The sequence below is a fragment of the Anneissia japonica genome, unplaced genomic scaffold, assembly GCF_011630105.1.
Source record: "Anneissia japonica isolate Jap-2015-1 unplaced genomic scaffold, ASM1163010v1 scaffold287985_len465408_cov153, whole genome shotgun sequence".
NCBI lineage: Eukaryota > Metazoa > Echinodermata > Crinoidea > Comatulida > Comatulidae > Anneissia > Anneissia japonica.
In genome coordinates, this window is record NW_022719880.1 from 170,029 (window position 1) to 180,958 (window position 10,930).

General features: G+C 37.1%; 1 protein-coding gene across 1 annotated transcript in view; it reads right to left on the minus strand.

Annotated features, from left to right (window-relative positions):
- LOC117111101 (U6 snRNA-associated Sm-like protein LSm5) overlaps positions 1-10,513 on the minus strand; it is a 66,858-nt gene extending 56,345 nt beyond the window's left edge. The window contains exon 1 of the mRNA XM_033253984.1: positions 10,375-10,513. Within this exon, the coding sequence (XP_033109875.1) occupies positions 10,375-10,429 (55 nt within the window). The 5' untranslated portion in view covers positions 10,430-10,513. The remainder of the gene's footprint in view (positions 1-10,374) is intronic.
- Positions 10,514-10,930: the final 417 nt, after the last annotated feature.

Below are 10,930 nucleotides of genomic sequence, written 5' to 3' on the forward strand. Positions count from 1 at the left end.
AGGGTCACGCCTAGGCCAGGTGGTTGTAACTCAGAGTGTGTGCAGGCAATTTATCCTCCTCGGAAAATAAAGGCCGATTTCCGAGCAGAATTTGTCGAAAATTAGTTTGGAACTAATCTGAATATATAACCAATGTATCATACAGAAGTTAATTAGTTCTGTACACCTTTTTCCTAGCCATTTTCTGCGCAAATTTGAGCTAGTTTTTGAGGTATCATCATCCACATTCCAGGACGAATAACTGGCATTTTAATAGGGCCAGCCTGGCCTAACTAGCCAGGCCTAGGCTGCCTTCCAATAGATAGTTCCATGGATCAATCATTAACAAGTAAATTAGTGTACTTTATAAGAAAAATAGTGTTGTTCGTCTAATGTTTGAAATTATAGTTTTTATGACTAAATTAGGGGTCTAGGCCTACATCGCGCCAGGCAGTAGAGTAGCATTCCGTATTCTATACATGATACAATACTGCATATATGCTAGGCTATGCCTAGGCCTACACAGGTAAGACAAGTTGGTACAAACCTATTTAACGCCATTTCTAAGACCACTACTTCCAAGACTTCCATATTCCAACCGGCAAACTTTGTTTGAAAGATTCATTCTTCAAAAATGCAATCGACTTATTATATTATTATTATTATTATTAAATGTTTTCGCCAATCCCGATTTTTTCAATTTTCCGCTCGCGACGACCATTCTCATCATCAGTTGGCTGTGTTAACATCTCGTTACGGTTGAGTGAATCAGCTGACTCCCTGTCTATTCCAAATTTGTCGAAACAAAACCTGGGACAAACTGTTATTTTACACATAATTGAGACATTTTCATAAGTGAAAACCCATATAAATGAAAAGAACGGCCAAATTTACGTTGGAATATCTAAAGTTTGACACGATTTTGTTATGGGGTTACCGAATGCAAGCATTTGAAGTCGGTCCATTTTAGGAAATTCCCTATCTTTTAACACTAGCTCAAAATCCTGTAGCACCACTTCGTTTTTGGGACCCAGTTCACGAGCCTCGTTTTCGAATACCGCGCTCCAAAATCAAGTGACATCACGTTCTTTGTGGTCCCCCATCCCTCTATTTTATATTAAACATTAATTATTTCAAACCCGCACTTGGACTTTAAGGGAAACCCCTGTATATGTATATGTATGTATATATCAGAACGCATCCCCCTCATATTCGAATTCCATCCTTCCAACAAGACTGTCACCAAAACTATCAAAGACGACTTCTCGCACCGCCAACTCGACAAATCCATACAGCACTTATTTAATACACCACCTATTCTTGCCCACCGCCAGCCACCTAATTTGAAATCCCTTCTCACTTTCTCACCCATCACTACTAAACCTCCTTCATATGGCAATATGAAATGTAATAAGCCTCGCTGTCAAATATGCACACATACTATAACTAACGGTACAATCACACTCCCAGTCACTAACCACAAAATTCACCCCCCTCAACTCACATGTGACTCTACCAACGTGATTTACATCATAATGTGTAATGCATGATCATGGCACCTACATCGGTGAAACTGGAGCTTCTTTTAGAGTAGATTTAATCACAAGTCATCTATCCGCACCCATAAGCACCTTCCCATAGCCACACATTTCACCATAGGCCTTACAGAGATAGACTTTCTCAGTGATTACAACTTCCCATACAATTGATTCGCACCATCTCTTTATTCTGTTCTACATTGATAGCTGATATGTGTTTTCTTTATTAATACCACTTTATTTTTATTTTTATATGTCTATAATCTTTACCTGTGCATTATATAGCCTATTTATAAGCCTATAGGTTTATTTTTGTTTTATTCATATATTCCATCATTTACTCTTTAAGACTTCATAATCATTTACTTATTGTGTAGTTAAGTCCGCTTCCCACCATATTGTTCTACTATGTAAGCTTAATTAAGAATTGTTTAATCTATAACACCACTATCTCTATACTTGACCACTTTGTTCTCTGTCGGATTTCTCTTTATATATTACCGCATGAACTATTAGATAATTGGCCTATAATCCGTCTACACCACTATTGTATTGTTTATATTGTACAATATAGAGCCTGTAACAGCCAACTTGTATATTCAGTAAAGCTGATGAAGGCCAGAGGACTGGCCAAAAATTTCTTTCGAAAATAAATGAAGTGTTCTACAGTCTACATGCCTTGTTGTCATAATTTTTTGTTTCAACGACTTATATGTATGTATATATGTATACTGTATGTAAATGTATGTATATGAAAATGATGAAAATAATGGATGACCCCTTAAAAAGTATAGAATACACAAATTAATACAATTTTGGATTCGCATCGCGTACCATGCACCAAAACAGGTTAGACCTTGGCCTCCTAGCCTAGTCCAAGGCTATTTCAGCCTTATAGATAAAGAGCCTCCCATACAGTACTGGTACTCGACTACAGAGTTGAGAGATATATAGTTGAGGCATAGCAACTACCCTTGCCCCGGGCCCTATTCAAGGCTTAACACTCACAGTGCAGCCTAGGCTTATCCTACAGTAACTCTATGACCAGCCTACCATACACTAGCAGCATTCCAGAGCTTAAATAAAGTGCACGGAGATTGCCAAAGTAAATAAATCACTATTTAAAAAGAAACATAGGCCTACTGCCTTACTTTACTTTGGGTCGCTGTCTAAAAAACTCTCTCAATATACTGTATTCAATGAGCGCACTGCGCTTTACAATGGTCTGTTTATATTTTGTACCCACTATATGTCACGTGACCAGCAATAGCTGGAGTTGCCTATTCGGTCTATTAGTAAGCTCAGTGTTAAAAGATAGGTGGTCAGTTGGTACTTTGAAATAAGTGGTCTTGAGGGGGGTGGAGGGGTCTCGGAATTAGAGGGTCTTGAATTGGAGGGTGAACTGTAACTCTAATTACATTCCAATTAAGAATTTCATATTTGTGAAGTCTCACCACGAAATGAGACGCATCGTTGGTGAAATCATATTGAGATATTCACCAAAACAGGCCAAAGTCACCATTATTACAACATTTTGATTTTAATGTTTTTGAATAACTTGATACTTATATTTTAGGATTGTATACTTTGTAAGTGAATTTTCTTGCCAAAACCAGGGTTGTTGTTAGTAAAAATTACAGCAGGTAAAAAAGATTTTACAGCAGGAAACTTGCAAATGGACACCGAGTACACCCACTTCGGCCGGGGGTCCGCTCAAGGGCCCCGGAAGCTCTAGGGTCTAGATGCTCTCTGATGCCATTAGAGCACTTTTAGAGCACTAAATAATTACTTAAAAAAATAAATATTTTTGACATATTTTTAAGGGCATTTTTGATTTGCAGAAGAATTTCAGCACAAATAACCGGATGACATATGCAGTATACAACAGATTTTGGCTAAAATTTCACTGTTTCAATAATTTAATGAAACTTAAAACATTTAAAAAATAATTAGGCCTAATTACCATGGCATTATAGTCTGTATTCTTTTTATTAACAAAACTTTTGGACCAGGACTACAAACAATTGGACCAGGACTACAACTCTGTGATTCTGCAAAGTCTATAGCAACTGCTTCATTGCCTACATTTGAAGACTGTTGTTGAACCTGATTCTATTCTATTTACGTTTCACCGCACTAGGCCTAGTTTAATAATAGGTAGGCCATGATTAACTAGGCTACGCTAAGCCTCCCCTACCTCTTCTAGGCCTAGTCTCTTATTTGCATGTATTTTTTTTTCGCTTGCCAAAATTCTTATTTATATTATTCGAATTCTACAAATGTTCTTACCATTCTTTGGTTTGATGCCAAAGGCAAATAAGCCTGTGGGTCGCTTCAGTTTATCTTTATCTTTATTAATATTAGACATTCTTCTGTGATTAACGAACGGAACGATGATGGAAAGAAGGGGTCGGGGGTTGATAAATTTTTACCGCTCTAACCACACGCGTGCATAGACCACACAGACGAAGATGTTTCCGAAATCCTCCGAAAAACTTCTGTGGCCAATCAGCGATTGACTTGATAAAAAAAAAATAAAGCTGTAATCGACTCACAATCACCCAATCAGAACTTGTCTTTCAACAATGGTAGGGAAAGGCCAACAAACAACAACCGAACCGACCGTGAGGTACGAAGCTCGACTGCGGTGTGAAGCACAGTGTCGCCTACCAAAATGCTTTCCGTCAGGTATCGCGCTAGATGCTAGGCCCCCTGTAGGCCACTGTCTACTCATATATTGTCGCATCGTTGTTTACAATTTTAGATATCTTTGTTTTCTTATTTTGTTTCTTAAAGACAATACCTAGCCTTCTCCTCTTTATGTAAAACGATGAGTAAGTAATTGCAAGGCCTAGGCTATACTTATTATCAGTAATTTATTGATCGTTTTTTTGAGTTATAGAAATAATTTTTATGCTAGGCCCTAGCCTACAGGCGGATAAAATATTCTGACAGCCGGCAATTTTTACCGGTTACCGGCTATTAACAACAACCCTGCAAAACGGTGTTCTCTGCACATATTCCGTAATTCTAGTCATATTATTTGTACAGATTAGTTTATCTTTGAGGTTGATTTTCTCAAAACATGGCTCTTATACACCTAAATTTAAATGCTCTCATCTCTGGATTTACTTATAGTAGGGAAGCCATTCAAAGACCAAATGAAAGCAGATAATGTGATCTACATCTAAATTTTTGAATTTCTAACCATAAGACTCATTTTGTGACAAGACCTCACATTTTTCCTAAAATTTGAGGTCTCACCACAAAATGAGACGTATCGTTGGTGAAATCGTATTGAGATATTTACCTAAATAGGTCAAATGCAACATTTATACAAAATTTTGATTTTAATATTTTGGAATAACTTGATACTTATATTTTATGATTGTGTACTTTTTAAGTGAATTTACTTACTAAAACAGTGTTCTCTTCGCATATTCTATAATTCTAGTCCTATTATTTGTACAGGTTAGTTTATCTTTGAGGCCGATTTTCTCAAAACCTGCTTTAAATGTCACATCTCTGGATCTTTTCATCCTAGGGAAGCCATTCAAAGACCAAATTAAACCTTATAATGTGATCTACCAAAATGTAATATAAACTCATTTTTTGATTTTCTAACGATGAGACTCATTTTGTAGTGAGACCTCACAAATGGGCTTTTTGCATGGAATTGACCTTTTTTTTAATTATTTCTGTTGAATATTCTATGTTAATATGATTTTAGGTCATAGCAAGACACGCGTTTAATTCTTACGCCATACGCTAATAACACACAGCAAGTACCCAGAAATTTCACTTCAAGAACTTGGGAGGTCTGCAAAAAGTATTATGGGAGTATGTATAGCATTGTTAAAAGGACATAACAATATGTGATGGACTGACCGTCTATACCCATATACAGCATGTGATGGAGGCATGTAATAGACGGACGGACGAACCTCTGGGTGGGTGGGGGAGATTTCATCAAAACATTAGTGATGGAGGCATGGGAAGATGGGTATAAGAGACAGTTATAATCCTGTTTATTATTAAAACAAAGAGATTCGCCACGATGCGAACTGGCCATTGTAATTTTGTGTTGCTTTGGTAAGTACAATAAACCATGCGGGATAAACTTTATCTCGGACTCATAAACGTCGGGTTCGATTGCTTATATCGCTGTAGAGGCGCAGTTCTGATCGAGCTTGGACAAAAACAACGATTTCGGGAGGAATCCGGGAGAAATTATAAATCCGGGAGAAAATGTTGGGTTTCCGGGAGCCCGGGAGATCGATCAAAAATCCGGGAGACTCCCGGGTGTTCCGGGAGACTTGGGAGCCCTGGTTTTGACTGCTCATCTCCACTATAATAGCTCAATTGCTCATTGGCTGGTTTCAGTGAGGCCACCGACGCCATGTTGGAGGGCCTACAAGTGACGTATCGCTTTCTTTTGCCATTCGTTTTTGATAAAAATAACGATTCTTGCAATAACTACAATAAATTTAAATTTAACATGATTAATTTTCAAATCATCTAAGCATTCGATGCAGCTGTTTATGAAATTTAAAAAGTGCAAACGAAGTTATTTGCGTTGTTAGTGATCGACGTCACTGTAACAACGCAACTTCTCTTGCGCTTTTGTAAACTGTACGAACAGTAGCGTCGAGTGGTTAGATGGTTTGAAAAACATTCTTACGTTAAATTAAAATTTATAAATATTATAGAATAGTATTGCATGAATTATTATTTTTAACAATAATTTAAACAAATGCCAAAGAAACTTGTCTAAGGTGGTACGTCACATAGACCCTCCAACATGGCGTTGGTGGCCTCACTTTTTTTTGTACAAGGACTGGCCGATGAGCAATCCAGCTATTATAGTAGAGATTAGTGGTTTTGACGTCCCGTGTCGCCGACGATCATAAATTTCTAAATCTATTATGTACCACATGTTCAAATAATCATAATGGGTTTTAATAATGGAAGTGGATATATTTACGTGAACGTAACAGGCCTCAAATTTGGGGATTTTATGGGCAAGGCCAAATGGATTTAGTCTCAGTACTAATCTTTCGCAATTGCCTTGATTCGTAGCCAGGCTATGCCTAGCCAAGCTATCGTTGTCAATGGTAAAATGACTTTATTTAGAGTATTAAGATTAATTTTAGTTTTTTGCGGGTGGTCGGCGATCGTAAACAAAACAGTCAAAGTTTAATACCTGCTGTTGTTGCTCAATGCGCTGTCATCGGAGAGGCCACACCTCTAAACTGGCCGTCATCAACTAGATTAGCCAAGTGTCAACCAATTACAGTAGGTTAATTTCACACGCTTGAGTTATGATGACGTCAGCTCGCCCAAAGCTAGCTGCACAGCAAGAACATGTTTACAACTTCAACTCCAACCATTGAAAATACGTACGCAATTACCGCTCGAGTCAGACGCATGCGCACACAACAGTAACCGCAATCAGTTCGTATCAACACATATGGTAATTCTCTCATGTTCTGTCACTGCAACCTTATCTAGGCCTAGGCTAGCTTAGACGACCTACGTTTTTGGCTTTCGTGTTTTCTTTCAAGATTTGAATGTTCTTATTTAGATTTATTTTAAGTGTCAAGCGATCTATATTAAGCGTTGTGAGGGCACTGAGGCCTAGGCTGCAAAAGGGCAGGTAAGTAAGTAGTGCCCGTCTTCATGCTTCATTTTCAGGGGCACCAAGGCCAACTGTTAGGACACCGTCGGCAATGGCCGTGGTAAAATTTGAGGCCTGCCGTAAACAAATCAGTAAACGATAAATCTATATGAAATAAATAATGCATGCGCAGTCATACTTAAATAACTTACATCGTTCACTCGATCGAAATAGCGTCGGCCCAAGCCGTGGTGCCCAAGCTTACCACGGCACTGATTTAATTATAATTTTGTTTTTATTTCAAACATAATTTAATTTCCTACAATAGTATGTAGTTTAAATAAATTATTAAATCATTGTGTAAATTTTCAAATAAAAGTGATATTATGCACTGAAAATATATCTGTTCTTTTCATTTTACTCACATCATTTGTTGAATAAACACACTTGACGAATTACAATACTAGGCCTACTGTACACCAAAACATGAAGGTCCCTGCTAAAATTAGCACTCAATTACCTCAAAATCAAAACGATATTCTTCTAGGCCTACGCCTGTATTGTTGTATGTACAGTCAATCATCACAAAGTAAATAACATTTTAATGTTTTCATTCAAACACATTTACTGACAGCGTCACTAAAAAAACATTGTTAGTCGGGTCGAGCATCAAGCGTGAAGAACATCTGAGAAAGACCACGTTTAGAGAGCATGTGATCCACACTTGCTATGAAGCACGCAGTAAAGAATGTGTGTATATATAATCATTAAATATAATGTGTGTAATATTTAATCATTACAAATAAAGTAAGACAATAACAAATCTATTTAATGATTGAAATACTGTACATACAAATGTAGTAGTAGCAAATTTAATTACGTTTCATAAATTATAATTAAACCCTGTTGTAAACTGTTTACAAAAATTCATTCAACAAATACAGGGACCGTGTGCAATAATTGGCTTTTTAAAGAGTAGAAACTCCTTTGTTTATATAAAAAAATGTTTGATCAAGTTAATGTGATTTTACATACTAAACGCTTACTTGGGGGATTTAATTTGCATACACCATGGATTCATGGTAACTTGCCAACAAAACTTGGGACAACGCTAATTTCAAGTGCTGAAAGTTGAACCCAACGTACATTTAACAGAAACAATAAATTCACGTGACCATTATGCAAGTTATGACTGCACATATTCACATGACCGATATGCAAGTTATGACTCAGAGGTCCCAAGTCTACCGCTACTTGCGGTATTCTACCATTTTTAGCGACGATCTACTGTGCCACCGTAAGCCTACGTTTTTCTACCGCATGAAAAAAATTCTTGCCATAAATTTTTGAAAATTTAAATACATTATTTTGAAGATCAGCCCAAGCCTAGGCCTACTAGGTAAAAACATGTCTCAGGATGTTAAAAAACAATCGTAAACAATCACAAATAGGTTTATTCCAATCCCTACCATCACTGTTTATAGTTTACAGATGCCAGAAAAAGTGTAACTTGATGTAATTAATGATATTGATGTAAGCCTCTAAGTGCAAATAAATGAATAATGTATAATATTAGACTAGGCAGAGTACAAAGTAGTAGATTCCAGAATTTATGTAATTTTATGGTATTAATTTACAATGTGTAAATAAAATGAAAGCAATAACTAGCAATTTAACTGTTTTCTGATCACTGAATGTCAATTATTTGATATTATAAGTACAGTAGATGCGTACTGGCTGCAACGTGACCCGCATTGTATTTGCAGGCGGCCAAAGGTTTCCGTCAAAAAAATCTCCTGCGAATGGACCCCTGATGACGGGTCCTACTAAATACCACACGGGACCACTCGCGACCACACGGGTGCAAAAATGATAAAAATATTATCACACGAGAGTAGAGAACTACTTAATAATCAATAGAAACCAACTTTTAGTACGGCAATTATCCGAATTCCGTTAAAAATCGATGTATCTTGATTTTGATTTGTTGGTTTTTCCCGTCGTGTCTCAGTAATGTAATGCGTTAATTGTGGATCTGTAACGCATTGACGTGTCCGCTGAAATGCATTCAACCATGACCTTCATGTCTGTGTTTCATATCATCAATCAAGATAGGCCGTTATATACTGCCACGTGAACGGTAATAAACCTATTCTACAGAAAATGAGAATTTGAATTGCTATATATTGTTAGTTTGATCGTTTATTTTTATTTTCTGTCAAACTCGTATACAGCTGTCTCTTATACACATCTTTGCCAGTGTGACCACTGCTTAGGTAGTTACCCAAGATCTTGGGTATTTTGACTTGGTCTAGGGTTCTTGGGTATTCCGTTCAAATCCTTGGGTATTTTATTTTTACTAAGAAAATTAAATAGTTTTGTCATAGAGGAATAATTAAGAAGTAACAAAGTATGTCACTCCTTTCAAGTAAGCAAAACTCAACGAAGTGCACATAAAATTGTTAATTGACTGTTAATTGCTATAAACATAGGTTCAGAATTGTTTATTTGTGATTTGTGTTGCCATTCATCTTACCTAATTAATGCATTACATAATAAAACTTGATCACTGATCTACTGATAGCACTGGCCGACTGAGGGCGTATATTTCTATCTGTATTATCACCTCATGAATATTAATTTTAATAATTAACACAAACAATTACAATAAAAAATTGGTTTATAAATTGAACTAAAAGGGAAACTATACATGCGAAAAACACGTATTTTTCGCAATAACTAGCAATTTAACTGTTTTCTGATCACTGAATGTCAATTATTTGATATTATAAGTACAGTAGATGCGTATTGGCTGCAACTTGACCCGCATTGTATTTGCAGGCGGCCAAAGGTTTCCGTCAAAAAAATCTCCTGCGAATGGGACCCCTGATGACTGCACATGCATTGTTTCATGTAAATATATCCACTACTTTTGATAATAATAGACAGTATGACTATTATCAAAATACAATACATTTTTGCATAAAGTTTAAAACACAAAAAGTAAATCCTTCACAAAACTTGTGTACGGGCTCGCCCAAAATTCTGTGTACGAGTTAAGTAAAATTTGTGTACAAGTTGTGTGTACAAGTTGGCATGTGTACGAGTTCGCTGTTAGGCAAAGGCGAGGCCTAGTAGTACTACTAGTAGGCTTGTGTCTCGCTATCTTAATGTTAAGATTAGGGTGGAACACTAACGTGCGAACAAAATTTATGCCATACAAAACAAATGACTACGTACCTAACGGAAGCAAATGTGAAGGATTTGTTTGCTGCTGTTGCAAAGACGTTGCCATTTTCTAGCCTAGCTGCGTGGTGGTAACGTAACCGTCCCTCTAGTGGCCATGCATGAACAAAAGAAATTTGCATTAATGCTGAAATAATGCTACGTACGCCTCACGACTGCCGTGGACTTAACAAGCATTTTGGTAATTAATATATACGGCAGTCGGGTATCAGGGAATTTAGTAGGGGACAGTGACCGCTGCTCCCACCCCCTTTTTTTTAAGTAAAAGAACAGAAGAAAAAAAAAGAAAGAAAGAAAAAGAAGAATTTGATCGCAAAAAACGCCTCAGAGGTTATTTTTGGGTGTCTACCTAGAAAGCAAAACTTTCGCGGGAACCGTAGTACGCAGGCGTGGCCGGACGTTTCACCGACAGACATTTGGCCAACAGACATTTGGCCTACAGACTCGACCGAAATACCATTTCGCCGAATGCCAGTTTGCCGACAGACAATTCGCCGACATTTTTTGTGAACATTTTAAAGGATGGATGTGCCACAGGTGGCATATTTAG